This window comes from Gallus gallus, chromosome Z (assembly GCF_016699485.2).
Source record: "Gallus gallus isolate bGalGal1 chromosome Z, bGalGal1.mat.broiler.GRCg7b, whole genome shotgun sequence".
NCBI lineage: Eukaryota > Metazoa > Chordata > Aves > Galliformes > Phasianidae > Gallus > Gallus gallus.
Window position 1 is genome coordinate 52005051 of NC_052572.1, and position 23724 is coordinate 52028774.

The following is a 23724-nucleotide window of genomic DNA, read 5'->3' on the forward strand; positions in this document are numbered from 1 at the left end:
AGTAAAAATTAGATGTTTGGGTTATGGATATTTTTCCTGTAATGAAATCTGCAGATGGATTCTCTTTTCTGAGTGGAACAGGCAAGAGATCAGTTTGGAAAGGTTGCCAACAGAAAACTGTAATTCTCACTGAAGTCAATCAAATCCAGACGGTCCAGTCTCTTATTTTTCGCAGAATGAAAGTAAACAAGGCTAAAAAATTACCCTAATCTGCCAGGATCTTAGGGGTTCACTTCCTCATGCCAATTCCAGAAGTACTTACCTCTAAATAAATGAAATGCAGCACTGGAACAGGTTGCCCAAAGGAGTTGTAGAGTCTCCTGCTATGGAGATATTCAAGACCCGTTTGGAGGCTAACCTGTGTGACCTACTGTGGGGTACTGGATTTAGCAGAGAGGTTGGACTCAATGATCTCTTAAGGCCCCTTCCAACACCTGTCATTCTGCGAATCATCTCTGTGATTCTGTTACGAGTTAGGATCTGGTCATTCATTAATCTTAATGGAGGGAAACATGGAGGGAAAGAGACACTTCATTGTGAGTGTTAAGGTCAAAACAGTGGCCGATTTAAAATTCTAGAGAAATTCCATAATCTTGACTGCAGGTAAGAAAAAAAATAAAAATAGGAATAAAAAATATATAGTACTCTGTTATAGATTAGGAGATACAATGGGAGAAGGTGTGAAAAGTGGCTCATTTCAAATTACAGAAAGCGTGATGAAACTTAAAGATTTAATTTACTTGTAATTATCCAATTTGCTTTTAATTTTTGAATATTCTATTAGTTCTTAGTGATCACTCTTGTAGTTTTGTAGGAAGATATTCTTGATGGGGAGAATACACTGTTATTTAATTATAAAACTCATAACAGACCTTATTATTAGAAACAAAACCGGTATTTCCATAATTGCAAAAATATATTGGAATTATTAGATTGAAGTTTGCTTACATTAGCTATAAGTCAAGTTATTTTTCCATTCATAAACCAAATACTTAATATATGTGTTCGTAGTGTAATATCCTACAGAACAAACAAATGGACACAGAGCCTACCATGTACTAAAGAAATATTTCCAATAAATAAAGAGTAAGTATTCAAAACTGAAGTAAGAATATTTTTAAATGAGAGTATTTTCAAAGGTTTCCAGCCCTGCCACAGGTAGGGTTCGTGGGACGGTGCTTCCCAGCAGATGGAGGGATGTTGGCTCTCCTCCCCGTGCTGAGCCTGTGCTTACTCTATGATGTCTCCAACACAGTGGCACAGAAAGGTTGGCTGTGCCACCAGCTGTGTTAGGGGCTGTTAGGTTTTAGCTTATTGAGTAGGGATTTTAGTGAGGTGCTCTCCATTTGCCCCCAGTGTTCCGAATTATGTTAAACTAATTACTCTGTCAATTCAGTCACAGTAAGTACAAGTTGCTGTACTTACTGAGGGCACATGTTGAACCTTTGGTCTCTGGCACCAAGCTTCATAAAGTGGAACATGCCTGGAAAGGACGTGGATTATCCTCATTTTTTTCATGGTCATTTCTACCCCTCACGTATGTGACCACAAACCAGCCCTGTTGCAGATACTGTAAATTTTTGCTTGCGTGTTTCTCAGATGTTCCATTCACTAAGCTTCATTTTATTTTATTGTATTAACTCATTTTAGCTTATAGTGAATGCTTTACTGTCACCCCTACTTCAGTCCTCTCATATGCTGGAGATGCATTCTGATAATCAGGGTTTCACTTTTTATCCCAACGGAGGGAGGAAACATCCCTCCTGTTGCCACATGCTCAGAGGCGAGCAGAGGAGGCATGCACCATACACCATGGGCAGCCTCTCAGCTGAAGGCCACCCCAACAATTCGGAGCAAGTTCCTGTCCTCACACTGAAGGGCCATGACAGCTCAAAGGCTGAGATTAATCTACTTACAGACATTCACAAGAGCAGTCATGCGCAAATGTGAAATAGTGATTTCACTAAGCTGGCTGTCAACAATCGGTAATTACAAAGAATACCCTACCCTGAGTACTGTTAATGTGAATTTCCCTTAGCATTGGGAATACTTGAGTCTTTATTAGATACTAAACATTTGCTGATTAACCACAAGGTTCTTTGCATTTATTTTTAAGTTCATGAGTAGTTCAGTTTGGATTTTCATGCTTCCCAGGGTCTGTGCATTTTCCTCAAGCCTAATTCATACATAAAAGACACATGCTAGATGTACACTGTGCTCCAGAAGGGACCCAACTTTCCATGATGAATGACAGCACAGAAAACTTGGGACTGAGGCAGCTGCACAGTTAATTTCAGATCTCTCTAGACTGTAAAGTGAGCCCTCAGTTTTAGTTTCCCATTGAAAAAATACTCAGATTCTAAAATGATCGTTATGGCACAAATACAGCAAGGTTGTTGTAGCTCTTTCTGACTAGGTTGTTTGAAATGTGCATTTCTAGGAAAGGTTACGATGTCAGGAAGATGGAAGAGAAAACAGAGAGAAGAATTACAGAGCTCAGGAGAAGACCTTTGAAGTAAATGTTGCAGCTCACATTTAAAGAAAGTGAAACTTCTTCTGTTGTGGATCTGGATAACATCATGACTGCACTGTGCAATCCTGAAAGTATCTGAAGGGTGAGCAACAGAGAAGATGACACAGTCATATGAGGAAGTAGTGGCCTGGATTGCCCAACAAAAGGTCCAGGGTGAAGCGGACACGTGACACAAACAGGGCAGAAAGGCGCTAAGCCCAAGCATATGCATGCAGACAAGGATGTGCCAGGAGGCCAGAATGATGGGGAAAGGTCTCACACCCTTTCTGGAAAATCATCACAGCTGAGTCTCTCTACACACTAATGCACACACCGTGGGGAACAAGCAGGAGGAATTAAGAGATCTGCATTTGACTGCTGGTGTATCATTCCACTGGAAACACAGAGATGTGGTGCAACGTCTTGAATGACTGATCACTGTGCTGGATGGATAATGGCTCTTTAGAAGGCACAGCCTGAGAAGGTGAGAACAGAGATTTTTCCTTTACATGAGGGAACAGTGGGAAAGCATGGAGCTCTGCCTAGGGATGGATGGTGAGGATGTGAGCCAGGGTTGGGGGCAGGACAAAGTAATGACATTGTGGTGATATCTTCAACAGCCCAAATGAGCAGGAGTATGTGGTAGATGAGGCCCTATTCAAAGCTCTGATCCTAAAAGAGACTTGAACGTGCTGGAAAGGCAGCAGCACAGACTGTGAGTACACTTGTGATAACCCTCTGATCCTGAAAATTCAGCATTATCTTACCATTATTCAGTTAGTGACGACATAGTTCCAGCCCCAGCTGAAACAAAACTTGGTTTGCACGAAAGTGTGCTATGACTGAGGCTTTTCAGGTCCACCTGACACCTGAATATCACACCAAACCTTTTTTCTAGGGGACAAGGTGTTGAGAAGTCCATCTGAACATCCCTTGTGACATAAAAATGCTGCAAAAATTACCCAGCGGTTAATTCAGATTCAGAACTGCCCATACATCATCAGAGCAGAAGATGTATGGAGTTCGTCGCAGGTGACTCAGTGGATGGAACCACAGTCTCTGGCTCTTCCTTAGCTCCATTGTAAATATTTTGATCTGCAGTTGCAAATTTTGTAGGGAAAGAAACAAGCCTGGTATGGTAATATCCTAACAGAATCAAATTTGTCCCAGGAGAAAGAGTCATTTATTGCAACTCATTTGCCACCAACTCTCAGGAGAATTTGTCAGCCCTCATTGAGAGTAATTTGTAATCAGGACAAAAGAGATGCTGGTTGCTTTCCAAAACCCAAAAGCAAAGACCTTTCCTCTGGTCCTCTTGATGCCACCACACAGCCCTGTTCTGTCATCTGATTACCTTGTGCAGTTAAGAGGTAGGGCAAGGAGCTTTGGAGGTGCAGTGAGGCTGAGGAGAATAACTGCTCTTTAGAGTATGTTTCCATTTTTGCTTTTCAGAAGTGACAACTAATTACATTATTGGGCCCCTATTCTGAAAAGGATCAAGTGGATGAGTAAGCACACCATGAAGGGCAATGAACTGAATGTGTTTTGCAAGTGGTGTGCTGGCAGTAATTATAATTGTCTCAGAGGAATATGATTGGCTTCTCTCAATTTCCACAAAGATTTTCCTCATGTAAGGAAAAGACAGCCAGCTTCAAAATAGCTATAGATACACTGACTTTGATGACTAGCCTGGGAACTGCTTTAGGAGACTGCCAGTATTCTAAAAGGCTGTCAAAAACAAGGAAATTCAGGTGGAAGGCTGCCAGCCTGTCTTTAACTCACTGTTTCACACAGTTATTCAAAGTTTCTCATTATACATGCTCTGACACAGAGCTATTAAGTATATCACCCAGAACAAGACTCTCAGGACCACAGTCTAGAGCACCATTGCTCTGCTGAGTTGTTTGGCTCCTCCCTTCAGAAAATAGTTTCCTATGTGAGTACAAGAGGTGCAGGGGAAATAAAGTCATGTAAAAGAAAATGAACAAGCTAGCAAGTATGGTTTAAACACAACTCTCTAATCTTAGAGCAAGGAAAACAGTTACACTGGATAAAGCTGGTTGTGGTTTCAGTGTGCTATCTTCTCCTTGAAGCCTGCCATTTAGCATACCACTGCTCTAAACTTGCATACAGAAAAAGTGAAGTGACTAATTGAGCCAGCCAACTAAACACCTGCGTTGAACAATAAATGGCAACATCTAGACCCATCTGCAAGAGGAGGATTTTGTTAATTTCTGGAGATTACACCCTTTAATAGTTGAGGAATTTAGGCACCTAGATGCAGTATTGTAGTGGGCCTGCATACCCAGAGGGCCTGCACGTGGCTGTTGCCTGATCTGGTAGGACCTGAAGTGCCTCAAATTTCTGTATTAAAATGTACCACCATCCTAAATTTCTGCTTCTGATTACACACCCACACCACCCCTAAAGGCTTCTATAATCTGAGCAGTCTGAGCCTCCATCCGAGGGATGCTCTTCTGTGCTCGCCCTCCTTAAGGATTCAGTCTTGTAGGCATTTTCATTTGCCACTGGATCTCCAGATCTCAAGATTTTTGGTTTTTATATCCCACTGTGGCTTTAGCAGGATATTTCTTCACTTAAGCCCAGGAATGGAATGGACATGATCCACATGCTGAAGGCTATACTGCTCAGAGTCCAAGCAGAAAATCTTCAAGTGTAGGAAAGTGAGAACACAGAGTTGTGCTAACCCTGCTGTGAAGAGCGACGTGCTTCTCGTAGGCTGCACTGAATTACAACTGTTTGAATTATATTTGTTGTGGGTGGAGGTGGGAAGGCATTGCTGAAACACCGCTGAGAAAGGTGAACTCAGCTCTGGTGGTTCCTTGACAGGGTGAGGTACTTTGTGTCAGGAAGATATGAGAAGGATTTTGATCATACATGTTAAAATGTCATTACAGGTGATGTCTGGGGCTCAGAACAAAGCTCTGGCAGAGGCAGGGGATGGAGCTTCCCCCAGAGTTATGGTTGCTGCATTGCAGATAGCTGCTCTGGCCAAAGCAATTCCCCAGGCCATGTGCTCAGGGTATGTGTGAGGGTAAAATAAATGAAGAATGGACAAATTTTACTCCTGCTTTATGAGGACAGGCTGACTGCTTGCTCTGTGGGCAAGGAGCAGAGGTGAAAAGGGTTGGCAGTGGAAGTGGTCTGTGATCCAGGCAGAGAAAGGCCTGTTTTGGTCTAATTGTTTTAGAGGACCTACACATCAAACAAAGCTAATGTTGCAAAATGATGACCTGAGCCAAAATACAAAGCAGGAGCTCTGTGTACATGCACACAGACTTGCTAAGAACCTCACTGAAAGCAAATTTTCCAAAAAGATACCAAAATTGTTATCTGGGGAAATTTTATTCATGACTATCAGATAGCCTCTGTTATTATTAAGTATTCCACCAGAGGTCAGTATACTGCCATTTAGCTGCTGGCAGTTTAGATATCCAGTAAAAATATCCTCTATGCATGGCTGACATTGGAAGTTTATTCTTATGTAATATACAGCAGTGCTATACAGAAATCTTGGCCAAAAAAGACTAGGCCCGGTAATGGCTGAGCACGAGACACCTCACCACAGACTGCTGGGATTCACAGCTTCCAGCTGTCAGCAGGAAGCCCTAATAACACTGGAGTTCCCTCCTCCACTGGAGCTCACAGCCCAGTGCACATCTTCAGCTTTCACGTATCTCTATCAGAAGCGGAGCTCCACTTGGGTGACTGTAGGCGATCACCATGCTTCAGGTCGGGGAGATAGATAGTGTTGTGCTGGGCAGGACTTGGGCAGCTAGCTTGTCTCTAGCAGAAGTAGGTACACCTGGGTAGGAGCTGAAATTTATGCACCAGGCCTGGATTCCTTTGTTCAACTTCATGTCTTGGTGTCTACTCTACTGAAGGACATCCAGGAATTCAGGCCAGCCTGCAACAGTGCCTCTGGCTCCACCGACTGTGAAGAAAGCCTACATGCTAAGTTCACTGAACTGTGGGGAAATATCTCTCTATTGCACCCTGCACCTTTGCCTCCTCTAAGGCACCCAAGGCCTTGTTGGATAAAGCTATCATGTAGGAGCAAAGCAGAATGACACTGGAGAATACCTCCAGGCTGCAGGGGCACCAGCACTCACTCAAGGTGTGAAAGACGAAATCTGCTCTGGCAGAGGCCTGACCTAGTGGGTAGCAACCCTGCCCATGGGCAGGGCCTTGGAACTAGATGACCTTGAAGTCCCTTCCAACCCAAGCAATTCTGTGATTCTGTGAATTTCAGCTTGCCAACTCTTACCATCGTCTGCCAAACATGAGGAGAGAGGGGGGCAAATACCTGCATGCAAACTAGGCCGGCAAACCACATGGGGAACTGGCTTGGGTGCAGGCAGCACCCCTAGAACTGCATTACGTTACCCTGCTCAGTGGCACAATTACAGGCCAGTTGAGGGGCTTTAGTGGGTTAATAACACAGGTGGAGACTGCATACAGGCAAGCTGCAAAGGCCACGCTGTGAATCTGTTTTCAGTGCAGACACTTCACACACCAGCTACACGCACGCAATGGCTGCCTTCTTCCTTTGTAATCAACAAAATATTCACACTTTGGATATAAAATGGGCTATTTTTCTACTGTTATGGTGTAGGAAAAAAGGTGGGAATTAAGCTTTAGAACTGCAGTAATCAATTTCTGTAATCAAAACTATTGTCACTCCACATATAGCAAATGTCCTTTTTGTAGCTAGTAACCAGGTCTGAAGATGACCCATGTGTACCCAAAGTCTGTAATCAATCTTATGGCCCACAGTTGATATACTAATGAGCAGCTTGTCATTTCAATGAAGTGTAATTTATAAATCTTGTCAGATTAAAATAATTCTAAACCCGATCAGAAGCATTTTCTACCAACATCATAAATTTATACTGCTTACCTGTACTTGATTTGTAGCTATGCTGCTCTGAAAGCGGCTAATTAATAAGAATGATAAAATCTAATGAACAACATTGGCCCACGTAATCCTCAATTGTTTTTCAAATACATTTGAGAAGAACTAGCAGCATGACACAGAGAAAGTTAGTCTTGCAAACCACAACAGAGAATACCATTAAAAAAGGAGTCACTACTAGTCATACCTAGGCTTTATATCGATAGCAGTCTTTAATAGTTGTAGAACAGGGAACAGACAAAATAGGGAAAGATAGAACACTTTGTACCAGTCTAGACACATACAGGAATTAAAATATCCCAAAGCATGAAAATTTCACTGCAAAATTTCAGCTATACTCACGTGAAGAATGCAAAAATTGAAACTGTGCAATGGCTCTCACAGAAGAGAGGAAAGCCACGTGTTTATTTAGTTTATTTTTCTAAACGTGTCCCCTAGTGAAACACTCATTAGGTGGAGCAAAACTTCCAACATTACTTGCTTCACTTAGGGTGTATCTCAGTAAACAGCAATTTCCACATCCCCAAAATCCATAAAACAAATGCACGGTATCGATAAGACTAAGACTTAAGTAGGTGGAAATCTGTTCTCTGGCAGGAGAGCAGCAGTTTCAAAGGAAATGAACTGATGTGCTTGGATACTGAAGGGCCCTAACGTGACCACAAGAACGAAAGATGGATTGTTCTCTCGCACTGCATTCCCCCAGGTTGTATCCCATTTAACTGGGGCTCTGCGCAGACTGCTCTTCCAGCCAGGTTTTCCAGGAAGTGAAATGTGAAACAGAAAAGAAAACTTTTGTTTGGACAGTCAGTTCAGTGCACCATTTCCCTTTGTGAGGACAGCCTCCTTCAGAAGCCATACACACACACACACAAAATGAAGGATTAAGCACCTGGTACTCTGCTCAGTTCCGTGACATGCTTCCAAGGGAAGTTATCAGCCTCCACAACTACAGAGAACTATCCTCAGCTGCCAAGAGCTCTGTTACCAAACATTAGAAGATTAAAACTCGTCAGAAATACTCTAGAAGAGACTTAAAATAATCTTTTGAATTAACCACTAACATACATGTAATCAGCTAACATTTTAAAGACTAAACTTTAGTAACAGCTTACTAGCTACTGCATTACTTTACTGATGATCAAGCTGTATTACTTTCAGCAGAGCTTGTGGTGGTGGACCATCACATTGAAAATAAGTTCTTACAGATATGACAGCCTTCTTTCATGGGCACTTAACATAAGAACAGTGTTGAGAGCTCATGTGGCTTCCTATAGCCATTTGTTTCCAGAAAGCATTTCAGTGATGCGTTATCTACCACGTAGGACTGCTTCCCCCACATCTCTACTTCTAGCCATAGCAGAAGCCTAGCAAAATAAGAATCATTGTGTTTATTAGGCCTACCACTCTTGGTGTTTTATATAACTTGTTTTGAGCTTTGTTTTCAGTTTTCCTTTCCACTCTGTGATTAGCCTTGCAGCTGAAATATCACAGCTGTCATGTATTCTTATCAGATCATCTTGATACAGAATGTCATCTTATGGATTCTTCTGTACCATTTATTCTTTTGATGCCTGAGATTCCTCTTCCAAGGTTATTCTGGTCTAAGAATTTCCCAATAAGTTTAAAGGAGGATTTTCATCATTATACTCTTCAAGATGGGCACAGCATCAGGGCCTCTGTACCCTGCTAAAGCTCTTCTAAGCATCTCCCCAATCACTGCAAAAGGAAGTGTGTCAGTGGGGTCTTGAAGAGATGGTTCCTACTGTTGGTTTCCCACACAGCATCTTCAGTACACTGACCTGGCTTACAGCTGCTGGTCACAGACTTCACTAGCTTCACTTCACTAAGGGGAAACAAGCATCTCAAGATAATACAGCAACAGTACTCAGCACGTTCCTACACAACAAGCAATGGCTAGGAAACAAATCGGGGCTTCACTTACAGATTGCCCGCCCCGTGGGTAACCCATATTCCCAGTTTCCCTGCACCCCACCAGGGGTCACTAACACCACACTACAGACGCTCCTCAGCAAGGTAGGCAACTTTATTCTTCTATCATAATAATTTAAAGTATTTACACACTGCACAGCCACTCTTTTACACTAACATATACTTACTGGTATATTCATGAACCACATCTAAAAGTTTTTGAAAAGACCGACACATTTTAGGGTTTCCAAGCATGAAAAGAAAATCTGCAGCCTTCTAAAAGACAGCCATTTGGAGCGTGTGTGAAAAAACCACTGTTCCCTGTAAGCTTAAGTTTTCTCCAGAGACCATTCACTAGCTTCAAAATATCCACATTTGGCATTAGCTAAAGCTCTCTTGGCAATGGCAGACTTCAAGAATGAACATGTGCAAATAACATTTTCTCAAGAAATCCCACAGCAGGAACAAGAAAACGGAAAACTCTTCAGAGGAAGTACTACATTTCTGAAATGTTATTTATCTGAAAGGATCACAATTTAATGCACGTATGCATATCTGCTGTATATGTATATACACGCAGGATCCAGGGACAGTGGAAATTAACCAGTATACGGGGTCTGCCCAAGTATTTTGTGCATCACTGCATTAATGCTAGGCTTGGCCATCGATTTTCAGCCACGCGACCTTTAAATTCAGAGCAGTGGTAAGGATGCTCAGCCACACAAAACAGGGAGAACCCTATCTATCACCATCAGGAGGAACTTGGGGGAAAAAAAAAAAAATCACATAATCAGACACAGCATAAATCCCTAAATCTAACTCACCTCAAACAACACCATCATCTAGGCAGACAGAACAAACTGCCAATGGGTCTAGATGAGATTTTTTTTTTTAAACCTTCTGCCTTAACTCAGTTCTGTGTTCATCTCAAGAATTCCCTGAACAACGCCTGCCTGTGGTTACACATCCAATAAGGAATTGATTAGTTTCCTTCTAAAGATTACTGCTGTTCCTAACAGTCACCAGTCTCTAACCTGGCCAGAACAATCTTCATAAAAACTACAAGTTCTCATTCCATGAATAAACTACATCTCACTCCACCAAGGCAACAGTACAAGTTTTTTAAGAAAGGCAAACACTACTTGATCTTGTTCAAAGAGCAGGTCTAACTAGCCTCAGATGAACAGTTTCAGGAGTGAAACAAGCCTGTCCTGGAGTTGGAGTACCGTAGCACAGATTAAGGCTTCCGTTCCTTGGAGCAGATTAAGGCACCATATAAAACCAGCCTTTAAGCCACCAAATCATCGTTCCCATAGCTCCTCAGTAACTGCAGTCAGAGCTGGGGCCCTCACTCCTCTCCCCTCTTTTTAATGTGTTGATGTAATTAACACCTAAGAAAGAGACAAAATTCAGGCATGTGACTTCTCCAGTCCATCTCCCAGACTGAGTTAACCTTTGAGGGCAGAATCAGCCGTGGTAGTAACTTTGAAAAGGAAATCTTACACCCTTACACAAAGACCATTAGGATCTTTCAGCATTGTCTCTCCAATGGCTCTAAAAAGCTACCAGGAAGTTACACATAATTACAAGACGAGAGAAGTGCTGTCTCTACAGCAAGTGTAGAAAATATCCCCATTAATTAATACAGTAAAAAAATTTGTTAAACTAAGCAGTACCTAGGCAGAGTACTGAGTACTGTAGGTACACGTGTATATGTATAATACACAGTTACTCAGCTACACACCAATATTTAATATATAAAAAATAAAGTGCTTTCTATCAGGTCCCAATGCAAGGACATTATAAAACATTTCACCAACTGTAAAACAAACAGATACAAAGAATACAACATCCAACATACATAGAACAGTTAACACAGTATGTACAATCTGGCGGATGTCCCAAGACAAAACATCCCTTCATATACATGGTATATACATATATACTCATCTTTACTCAATATATTATGACAATATATATTTCAAAACTTTGTTAGAGACAAAAGAAAAGAAAAAACCTACAAAAATGCAACAAGGATCAAGCACGCAAGTCCAAGACTGACAAAGGATTTGCTACCTTTGCCCACACCACCATCTCCGCTGCTGGGAAAGATATGCCAGCGCTCCTTTCTGGGGTGCAGTGCCTCCACATCCTGCAAGGCACTGTGGGCGGCAGCCGTGAAGTTGGCATCACCAGTAGTGAGTAGGTCAAACACACATGAGTAAAAATAGATGTCCTTCACCAGCATCTTCTCATGGCATTTGGTGGTGGCAGTTTCCAGTGTGTATGCTGAGCGGGGACGAGCAGCGCCTGCCTGAGGGAGCACCTGTCCTCTCACAGGCAACGGCAAGTGGCCACTATCATCAATACGCTCACTTGAAGGGCAGCCGTTCACACACAGCTGCAGATCTTGACTCTCCTCATAGGCCATGGCCAATTCTTGAGGCATGCGAATGGCCAGTGTTAAGTAGTGCCCAAGCTGACGTATGTACACTGTTGTCCCGATGTACCTGGCATGCATTTCGACGTATTTGCCGCTGACTTTATCCACAATTTGCAAGCTCTTGGTGTTCCCATCACCTCCACCTGTTGTACCATCAACAAAAGCTGCAGGCAAGTCATCAGTCACCGCTTGATATACTTTCTGATCTGTACAGTGTTGGTATGATTTAAAGATAATAGTTATCTGGAGAAGAGAGGGAAAAAATAAAGAAAAGTTAGTGGTTATGGGAAAAGAAAAAAAGGAGTAATTGGAATCCCTTTTTTATTTTGCACCTGAGATTATCTGGGACAGACTTCCCACTAGTTCATACGCTGATCCTTTTCCTCATTCAGGCCTAAGCAGAAAAAACAGCCTGTACACATGCTTAAAGCAATATTTTCCCAGGTGGCAATTGTTAAATTTGTTCTTAACTTGGCCTGGAAGCAGGACTATTAGCATGTGGCAATTGCAACAAGGTCAGGAAAGGAAAAAGCTGTGTATTTAATTAAGCATCACAACTCCCTCCTGCCTGATGGTTTCTTAACACTTTGGAATGCGTCCTACAGTCACAGATGAACGTGCCAAGTAATTCCTGCACTGCTAGCCACTACAGCAGAACTGGATTGAACTGTGTGAAAGCACAGAAAGGACCACAAGGACTTGGCTTCCTTCACACACAATATTCTCATTGCCTCTTTCACAGTGACTGCATGACCCCTAACAGAGTCCTTGTCGCTTCCTGGATGCACTGCCAGGATTAGTGGTGTAAGACTGCCAAGGCAGTGATGCGTTTGCACCAGCCACCAATACAACAAGTGCTGAGGGGAGATGCATGACCTGGGAGAAAAATGAGTCCTGGATCCAGTAGCCCCGGATCACCCCCAGAAGGATGTGACACTTCAGTCTGCTGCTGTTAGGAAACGTGCTAGTGGAGGACCAAAGCAAGACTAAGAGATACTTCAAGTAATGACTTCCAACGAGGAAGCCAGGAATATCAAGCAATTACTTTTTTGTGTGTGTGTGTTTTTTGAACCTTAACACATATTTAAATATGCCACAAGAGCAGACTCTCTGGTCTCACTCGGAGGGAATAATCAGGCTATTTGGCAGAGTAAACTTGGAGTGCCTAGCAGCTTTTTCTGAAAATTGAAAGTATAATGAGGAATCACATAGAAGTATTATAAACAGAGATGCCTCTTTCTTTAGTTTCAGAGCAAATAGTGACTTCCTGAAATGATCAGAAGGCATTTTGTACCAAAAATACATAGGTTTATCATTACTTTCATCCTGGATGACAAGATTCAGAGTACTCCAAAACACAGTAGAAGATATTTTCAAACTACAAGTATAACTTTCCTTAGAAACGACTTTATAACAACCTCACATTTTGATTTCACTTAGCCTACATACTTCTGTGCAACAGGTTTTGTTTCCTGCCATAAACAGCTCTATTACAGATAGTCTGACTAAACCTCTAACCTACTTAGCCTCACATCTCCATACCAGTTTTAAAAGACAGAAGTCTACCCTCCTCCCATTGCAATTACTCTTCCTTGGAGCATGCAGCATCCCCTAAGCAGCACTGCACTATTTTTTTAATGTTTGGCATGTCCCTGTGAGTTGACACTCCCAATCTTTCTGCCTTTCTCCCACCCACACAGGCAGCAATCACTGTTTTGACTCCATATGTTCTCACTGGTGCAGTCTGAAATTTTCCAGCAGTTCTTCTGTTTCAATCAGTTATACAGCTAGTTTGACTCAAGCCATCTGGTAAACTAATAAGCACACTACAGCTAAGCTAAGCTTGAATGCCTACGCCCGAGGTCCAAAAAATGTCCAAGTGCTCCTCTTGCTTTAAAGACTACCTCACAACTTCACGTTTCTTGAAGAAACTCACTGCCCTTGAGAAGATATGGCTGAGATCTGTTGAGTGATTAGTATTTCTGCACATAATCTATGGCCTCGTGCAGTAAACTGAGTGTTGTACTTTATATAACAGTTTCAAACAAACAGATTTCTAACTCAGACTGCTCAGATGAAGGACCAATACTATCTCCTGGGGCACATTTTTGTTGGTCTGAGGGGAAAGAATGATGTACATTTCAAGAGAAGTAAAGCTCCATGGCTGCCCAGCAACTGAACAAGTCTAGAGCTGAATGAGAGATGGACAATGTGAACAACAGGTCATGGTTTCGCTGAGACAAATAAGTGGCTACTTTATAGAGTGATTAAGCAAATAACTTGGGCAAAGTCTATCAGGAAACATCAGACTCGCATCTCTCTAACTCCTTCCCTTGAAGAAGGGAACACCAACACCTTCAGAGATAGAGAGGGACAACCAGCAAGATCAGCAGTAACAGCTGCATGCTGAATGAGGAAGGAATACCTAAGTGAATGAAGACCTTCACACTTCCAGCATCCTCCCAGAGATCATTAAGACTTGTCAAGGACATAACCATGTTTAAACACTGTGGCACAATACATTAAGTTTGGATATTACATTTTCTGTCCTGTCACATCCACCTAATCAATCAGTCAGATCAATAAATCCAGAGAACTGTAAAGCCCTTCCCTTATCACCCACTCCCACATCAATCTGGCACCCTTCTACTAAGGGAACATCAAGATCTTGTAAGGGGAGATGAAGCAAGTTTCATTGCAAGGCCTTCTCTATTCAAATTTTCAGGGTAACTTGTTTTTTTCTCCACTAGATAATGCTTTTTGCTATCTCAAACAAGTGTAGGATGCGTTATATGCACACTTGTGCACTGGGTACTTTCTGAGCTCTGTCTGGGTTGTCAGAACACCACCACAGAGTCACTTATGTCACTGTTCATAGACTAGAAACTACCTGCCCTTTCTAAAGCTTAGCAAAAAAAATCCAAAGGTCAGCATCTTCAAATTAAGAAAAATATTTTTTTAATGTATTGGCACCTGAGCTTTATTCTCTAGACAAGTAAAGGACTCTTAATCTACGGTGGTGAGGAAGTCCAGAAGATACCCATATAAGGCTGTTTCAGAAACTTAATTGAGGGTGAGCTACACAAACCTCAGCTATATTGAAGTTTCTCCTTGTACTATCATATACCACTGCCCTGCTGCAAAGACAACACCACAGGTCTGTACTTTATAAATCTAACTATCTGTTGCTATTTTGTTACTGAGGTAGGCTCTGCATGGATTAGCAGGGGGGATACAGGCCCTTGCCTGAATGTACAATCCAGTCCAGAAAAATGTCCAGAGACAAGGATGTACATGGAAAATAGGCAGAAGGTGTTTCAGAAGGAAGTTTCACACTGCTATAGCAGCAGTCCTCATATATTCCCTGAGAGGGAATCAGTGCAATCTGTGAAAGGCAGCTTTAGGATTTCATAGGTAGATAACTGCATAGGAATCCAAGATATTTTTGAAGGGGTTTTGCAGTGCCATCCAAAAGACTTTGGAATTCATACATACAAGTAAGAACGGTTGAAAACCGGTACACTAAATAACCTTCCAGCCTCCAACTGAGATTTTCACAACTTCTCTTTCCAGAGGCCTACAACAGATGTGAAGCACATGCACTGATCTCAGAAATCAAGAATCACCCAGAGGGAACCATGTGAATAATGGCTCCTGCCTAAAGGTGGAAGCGGGGAGATTTTACACAGAAAAAACCACAAGGATTCACTGTAAAATTTGGATGCAATATCTTCATTTCACTGGCTAGTTCCTTTTTGTATACACAGCGTACCCTTCTGGATGAAAAAAAAAAACACAACACAAAAAAAGGTGCATTACAAATGCTGATGACAGCTCAGTACAGCAAACAGCACTATGCAGCAGGAACTCTCCATGCTTCTCTCATACACCCATGCTATCAGGAAAGTGAAGGAGGCAAATAATCAACCTCAGCATGTTGCCTGCGCCCAGGAAAGCTGCGCTGCTCTTCTGAGTCTGTCCCGAACAGTGCTACATCAAAGTAACCCAGGGTAACTGGACACATTCATGACAGTTTTAAATGAGCTTTCCTGATAGACAAGACCACCAGGAATGCACTGACAGCACAAGCACAGAACCGAGGCTTGAGACACATACAAGCTGCGTCAAAAATGAAGCTTTGCATTTCTTTTAAAAAAAATAAAAATACAAAAAGAAAAGAGCTTATCTGCATTTTCTGTACATAACACGGGGATTCCCTTAAGACAAGAAATACGGCACCCAGCAGAAAGCATCTTCTGCTGCAGCCTCTGCCTAAGATGCTGCCCTCTAAGCTGAATTTGCAGCCTGCCCTGCAGTCAGGACAGTGCCTCTGTGCCTCTCTATCACTCATTATTATTATTCACAACAAAAAAGTCTTACTTGCTTGTGCATGCTATGAACTGATCATCAGTTGGTTACATGAAAAGTTAACTAGGAACAGAAACAACAGTTCTTCTTTTATTTCTTCTATCTTCTATGATAAAGAGTAATCAGGGAAAAAGCAGGTATAGGTAAATAAAACATGCCAACTGATGTAGGTTTTGAAGCTGCTGTACATTTAAACGATTCTACTACTCCAATGTTCCAGCCTGAGAAGAGATCTCAAGCTCTCTGACCAGAGCATGAGCTCAGCTAAGAAGTGAGGCTCCACTCAAGCTGTCTGGAGAGGCAGCTGCCGCCATGTGAGGTACAGGCCATGAGGACACAACTTCTGAAGGCCTCTGTCTTTCAGAAACATCCCAAATTACTGCAACTGCTTCAGCTCCTCCGTTTCCAGCTGTCCAAAGCTACCTGCTGAATGATTTGGTCAGCTCATGCCAAACCACACAGACAAGCACAGCACTACCTCACAGGGACTGGAAAACTCCAAGCCCTACTTCCCCCTCTCTGCCTGCAATCCTCTCCACTCCTCAACCACGGAAACAAAACACTGCTTTGTAAGGTAAGAGGTGCCATCAGCTCCACCTCAGGAACAAAGCAGCTTTTTATGATGTTCTTCCACAAAACTAAGGGCTTCTGAGAAATAAAGCCAAATTCACCTTTATCCTAGCCAGAATATCTATAAATATTATAGAAACCTAATCACATGTGGTCAGTTAACTGATGCTCCCACTTACAAGAACAACTGAATGGTAATTGGAAGACAAACACTTTAATATTACATAAAGGAGACTAAGTACATGGTGCTCAGTATGCAATTATCCCCTGGAAAAAAAACAAAACAAAACAAAAAAAACCACACCGCAGAAGGAATACTTAATATTTCACTACCCAGCTAATGCAGCCTGTACAAAAGTTGAAAGCTATAAAAAGCTGTTTTCCACGGCCAATTGTTTTTCTTTTCTACTGACATTCACTCTCTCATCCTCAAACTATCCGCTACAAAACTGCTAGCTAGATAAGAAAAGCTTCTTGTCCGTTTCCATTTACATCAAGCAAGAAGGAAAGCCCAGGCATCTCTGCCTCATTTGCTGTTCAGGGACAACTGCACTAGTGAACACAGAACAGCTGTCATACAGATGGAAGCCTACACACCTCTCCAAATAAGGCACACCATTTAAAAAAAAAAAGTTACATTTAAGGCATTCTATGATACCCATCCTACCTGCTCCTCTACAGTCTTTTGATAGACATTTATCCTCTGAAAATCCCCCAGAAGGCTGCAGAGCTCTGTCTACAGCGGGAGAAATCAGATACAAGGATGCCAGTGACATACACAAAGTTCATACTGGAAACCAGTTGGAAAGAAAGGAGAGATTGAACTAAGTCTCCTGACTACTTGGGAATACTCCCCCGCTATAGTCCAACCTGCAATCCTAAGCCAGCAGGACCAGACACACTCAATAAAATAAAATAAAATAAAAAATAAAAGAAGGAATTGCAAGTTTCAGACAGACTACAGAATATACAATATCTTTGTTCACTCTGAAGGAACAAATGTCTTCGCTATGGCCATTGCAAATACGCAAAACACCTACAGCTGAATTGCTAAGAGCATTTTGTGAACATATATACAACTCCCACAGGAGGACATACTTTTCCAGCCAAGGAATTAAAGGAGGAGTTTTACTGCTTTCTGTACTTCCCTGCCAGATGCACAGCATAAGGAGGGGCGGGAGGTGGGGGCACGTATTTTTTATTCTGCATACTCTTCTTTTTAAAACCTCCTCCTGGCATTCCTTTGTTGTTGTTTTTGTTTTTTTATGGACTTACAGGATAGTCCCCTGACTGCTGATGTTAATCAAGTCTCGAAGTTTTCAAAAGGAAAGGACAGCTCTGCAAATAATGCTCTACTCACTGCTGACTCCTCTAAAACTTGGTGCACCGGTCAGCTATCACAAATCTGAAGTCAGTGATCACGTACAAAGCCACGTGATGGTACACCACTTTCACATGTCTACTGCATATGGAATGAAGATACAACATTCTGATCCTATGGCTCCTTAAACCACTTCCCTTAAAGAAGGCATTCAAGAGAAACTGAAGCATCTGTTCTTTCTGACTCTGCTTTCAACAGGTCTGCTTTAGGGTGGAATAAGTAAGCTAGTTAGCAATTTACATAGTATTTGTTGTGGCTTCTGCACAACTTAAGATCAGCATAAACCTTTGTTATTATTTCCCATTAAGGATCTATCCCAAACAACTGCAGTGAAGAAACTAGCAAGACTTACAATGCACTGTGCTCTGGAAACCTTTCTTAAGTAGATGGTAAACAACTAATCTGCATACTTGAAGCTAGAAATACTCTGTAAGTAAAAATCACTGAAATTTTCTTGGTAGTTCTTTCAGTGGTATCTTAAGCAGCCCTATGGCCAAAATAAGGGAAGTACCTCCATCAGCAGATATTCAACTGCCTCAACCAAAATGGAACACTGGCAGATAAAATATTACAGGCATCAATCCAGCAGCAGCAGTGGTTTTAACAAGCCTTTCCCTCATCATTTATAACAGCCTGCTCCACAAAGCAATAAAGGACTCAAGACAATGCATTAGAGGTATTAAAACTTATACTGTCAAGTTACTTATGCATGCAGTTCAAACAACCTTCATTTTCTACAAACAGGTATGTTGATAAAAATTTGATTACCTGCCAAAGAAAGAAAATACTCAAGGGCTGCAAGCATGTAATAGATATTACTGTTAGAAACATTTCTAATATCCTAAGCTGTACATCTTCCTTAATTGCTTCCGCATGCTGAGCTGTCATTGTGCAACTGCAGGCATATTGAACTCAGGATTATAGAAGTATGACCACCTCTGCCAGAGTGCCAAATTAAGGAAGAATACAAAAACATTGAGAATAGAAATAAAGACAGAAGGTACACTCCACGAAACATGTTATTTCCCCCAGTATGTACAGACAAATATCTCCTGAAGTCCTACTCTTGGTTATCTGTTTGACAATAGGTGTACCAGCATAACACATTACCACAGTCAATCACATGTATAACGTGGACAGTTAAAGGTTAAGATAAGACTACCTATCTGCTGCCATCCTACCCTGGCCTCTCACACAGTTCGTGTACAGAGAGATGCAAGTTTTACTTCTTGCACTACCAGTAACATGGAAATAACAATCTGTAAAACCTGATCAAAACCAAGGTCAGACGCTTTCTGCAGATATGAAAAGGGACTTAAGAAATAAGTGTCTTTACAAAAAAGACTCTGGAGCAGATTTCAAGGGACCTATGTCTCTTTTACAAAGCGTAGTTAAGATATCCTAACTCCTTGCTTTCATATTCCTTAAGAACTCATTTACAGTACAGACTGTTAGAAAATAAAAAGATAAAAGAAAGAAAAGATGCATTTGAATTTCAGTAATGCATCAGTCCAAACTGCCGCCTCCCGCATATGTAAAAACTTGCTTTGCTGACATAAACATTGATGTCAGGATCTCAGAATCCAGAAAAAAATACAACAGCATTAATTAATACTTCTGCACATACACCTCTGTGGACAATGTGCTTCCTCCAACCTTCCTCTAAGCTTAATAACACAGAGAAAACTCTTCAGTGCTGTCTTGAGACTGTGTACATGTAGCATCAAGATATGTCAGGCTCTAAGAGCTACACTAACACAGCTAAAACAAAGGTTGTTTCATTCCAGAAAGGGAAGAAGGGAGGTGGTAGCCTCAGTTCGAAGCGTATGTTCAAGTCTTTTCATTTACTGATGAATAAGTACCTGCAAAAGTTCAGAGCATTTTCACATCCCTAGCTCTTGCAGTAAATCTAATGTCTCAGTGAGTCTTATACTATTCCCTCACTTTCTACAGGCACATCTGCTATACGCCTTTGTCAGAAAGAATTACGTACTTTCTTAAGGTAAAGAAATGGCAAATGCTATCAATACATGCATTCCTTCCCTAACCAACTTGGCAGAGCCATCTTAAGCTTTGCCTGTCTGAAAAGAGACATACGCTCTTGGCAAGATTTTCAGGATGCTGCTTCTTTCTAGAGCTGGAGCAATGAGATCTTGTAACAACCACCTGGCGACGTAGCTTGTTTTTGCTATTGCCTCTCAATTTTCCACAGTCACCATTCTTGTCTCTGCTATGAATCCTCAAGATCTTAGTAAAGCACATCTTGCATCACTCTGCCAGTGTTTTTTGTCCTCTACAGTTATGGCTTTATAACTTAGAGAACTCAAGCAAAGCGAGACTCAGCCTTTTCTTGCTCCTTGCCTACAATTTCTGTTTACTGCAGGGACACAGATGCTGAAATTTGATAACCATTTTGAAGTACTAATTTATTATCCTTAGATGTTTATACCGTGATATCTATGGTTGTTTTTTTTGTTTTGTTTCGGCTTGGGTTTTTGGGGGGAGGGGAGCGGGGGGAAGCTGAAAGGAGACTGAGGAATAAAATGAGTTTTCATTGTTTCTTTCTAAGAAAGAAGCTGTTCCAGCTGAAACCAACTCCTTAACTGCTAAGGGATAAGTAACTGCTACTGTGGCCTTCTATCTCTGTATGTATACAGTGTTTATGAATAATATGTACCTTATTTGTAGCAGTAGCACTGGATCCTGGGACCACAGGCACATTCGTCACTTGCACTGTTAAGTAGTTATTGTCTAAGAGGGGCCAAGCACCTTCCACTTTGCACGTCTGGAAGTGATCCTTAAAAGTCCTCAGATGAGGATCACCAAACAAGCCACAAAATAGGTAAGTAGGGATAGTTTTCTCCCCTCCTTGATGTTCGTTGGCTTCCGTGTGGCCACTGTAATTGCAGGGATCGTGGCTCACTTCAGGGTTGGTGGAGGATGTGGGGCCATCCTTGGAACAGTTCCTCTGGCTCATGAGGTCACTGATCCCCAGCACTGCAGAATGGTAGACCAGGTTTCCGCGGCATACTTTGGAGTTGCGATAGGTGCAGGCAGAGTACGCTCGCAGGGCCTTGCAGAACTCCAAGTCAAAGCCATCGAGAGCCGAGTTTAGGTGTGCAGTTAAGGAAACAAAATCAGTGGTGCACTTTTGGATTCGACAAGGTGCTTGCAGCTGGCAGTCACCTAGGCACAGAACAGAAGGCAGAGGGGAATTAAGAACTTGCACAGAAACACCCTGTTCCACACCCACAGGTACTGCACAAAACAACCTGAAGACAACCCCACAGCGCTCGCTCACCGATGAAACGCTGTGATAGACAAAAAGGGGCTAAGGGAGGCCAAAAGATAGCAACACAGCACATATAAAAGCTGAGAGGGCCCAAGCATGATTTCATTTCCATCTAGACAACAGCAAATAATGGATTAAAAACATTAACTCAGCCAAGGACGAGCCCAGCACTTCTTTACAGATGATATCAAAGCGATGATGCAATTCCGTGCTTAAGTTAATCATTTTGTCAATATGCAGGTCTCCATTTAGTCCCTCAGTCCTTAACATAAGTTACTGAACTTCCAAATAGAATCCTGCCCCTGAGAAGGACGTGACAATGGTGGCAAGACATGCAGGTTTAGGCAGAAACAGACAGCGAGCTGAGATCGGAAAGCTCACAGATATCTGAAGGTCAAGCTGCTGACTAAAGAGCCCACGTACTGCAAGAGCAGTACCTCTTATGGTGGATTTCAACAATAAGGGGGAAAAAAAAAGCCTCTCCCCTGAAATCTGAACTACCTGCCAGGAGCACATAGCAGGAACACAGTTCAGTTTACGTGAACAAAACAGTTGCACCTTATCTGATCCCCTCGCTTCCACAAAGAACACATAATTACCACACTGGCAAGCAAACGTGAGGTTTCACAGCCCTCATCCACAGCTCCTATTGTCACCAACCCAAATCCTTCCCGATCCTTACGGCAGTTAGTATCAACCTTCTGCATGTAATTTCTACACATGAGTTCACCAAGGACAGAAATGAAACAAAGCAGACTGCACACAGTGTTAGAGGAAGCAATACGTGTATTCCAGAGGGGCCGAAACCCAAACACCGGTCGGCAGGAAGGCAGGCAGCCCTCCACCCAGACAGCCACAGCGGTAAGCGGGGTTTCATACAGAATACGTGCTGGACTCCGTGCCATTAATGTCCAAGCTCCCGGAACTATCCGCTAAAATCATGCTGTGTGTTTCTGTTCTTCTATGACCTGTAAAATCCAGCTGCACACACACCCATCTGTAATTTCAAACAGTCGTAACACCGACTTGGAACAACATAAAGCACTTCGGTACACAGAGGTGTGCAAAGAAAGAAAACGCAGAACGCTTAACAGACACCGCTCTCCCCTCCTCAAATCTCCATCTCGGCACCATTTCTCGGTGTCAGTCCTCACGGCAAACAGGCCCGGGTCCGTCTGCCTTCAGCAGCCCAGCTAGAGCGCTCACGAAGTCGTGACACGCGAGGGGTAGGAGAACGACAGACGAACAACGCACGGCCCCGCATCTCTAAACGCAGCCCCTTCCTGCAACTGCACGAATACAAACGGACAGCAGACGCCGCGCAGCGCGATGCTCCGCCAGCACCTCGGGGCGGCACAGCCCCGCCAGTCCCCGCGCCCCGCACACCTGCGCGGGCGGCCGGGCCGAGCGCCGCCCCGGACCCGGGGGCTCGGAGCTCCTTCAGAGCGCTGAGCCGCGGAGGCCCCCGGGCCGCACCAACCCTCGCACGGAGCCGGAGCGCGGCGCACACCCGCCGCTCCCCGCCCGCAGGCCTCGCGCGCCGCCGCGGTACCTGCGCGCAGGAGCAGCCCCAGGGCGGCCAGCAGGCCGAGGGCGGCGAGCGGCGGCTCAGCCCCGGCGGCGCGGGAAGACGCGGCTCTCCCCATGCCCGTCCATGCAGGTCCGCGAGACGGGGCGGCGGCATGGGGTGGCGGGCGGGCGGCGACCCCCTTCTTATCCTCCTCGCCGCTTCCTCTCTCAGCGGCGCAGAGGCGGGCGGAAGCCACTGAACCGCAGCGGGACGGGCGCGGGGCGGCGCAGCATGGCGGCCAGCCGACCTCAGCACAAAGACGCGGAGCGGCTGGCGGCGGCGGCCCGCACCCCGAGCTGCCGCAGGCCCCGCGCCGCGCCGCGCCACCGAGCGCCCTGCGCCCGCCCCCCCCCCCCCCCGCGCCCAACCCGCCTCCTCCCATTGGCTGCCCGCCCCGTCCCGCAAGCAGCGCGACATGCTGCGGCCACGCCCCTGCGCCGCCTCGGGCTCCTCGCTCCCCGTGCCACGTGACGCGCCCACGCTCGGCCGACGGAGGCGGCGCCCGCACCGCTACGGGCCGCCGTCAAGGGGCGCCTGCGGGCCGTTAGGTCGCGCGGCGCTGTGAGGTGTGGTGCGGTGTGGTGCGGGGCCGGGTGCCCTCGTAGAGCTGGGGCCCGTCTGCGCTCTCTCCTTGGCGGGTTGCTTCCGTGCGTACCCGTGGGCTTGTGTTTACACTGGGTGCGCAGAGCTGCTGTCCCCGCAGGACTGACAGATCAATAC

The 23724-nt window shown here is 43.8% G+C and overlaps 1 protein-coding gene across 1 annotated transcript; it reads right to left on the reverse strand.

Moving 5' to 3' along the window:
• Positions 1-7636: 7636 nt before the first annotated feature.
• Positions 7637-23305, reverse strand: RGMB (repulsive guidance molecule family member b). Its single transcript, XM_424860.8, has 3 exons — positions 22987-23305; positions 20820-21328; positions 7637-12066 (listed from the first exon to the last, which is right to left on the reverse strand). Exons 1-3 carry the CDS (start codon positions 23078-23080, stop codon positions 11398-11400), a joined length of 1272 nt encoding a protein of 423 aa, XP_424860.5. The 5' UTR covers positions 23081-23305; the 3' UTR covers positions 7637-11397.
• Positions 23306-23724: the final 419 nt, after the last annotated feature.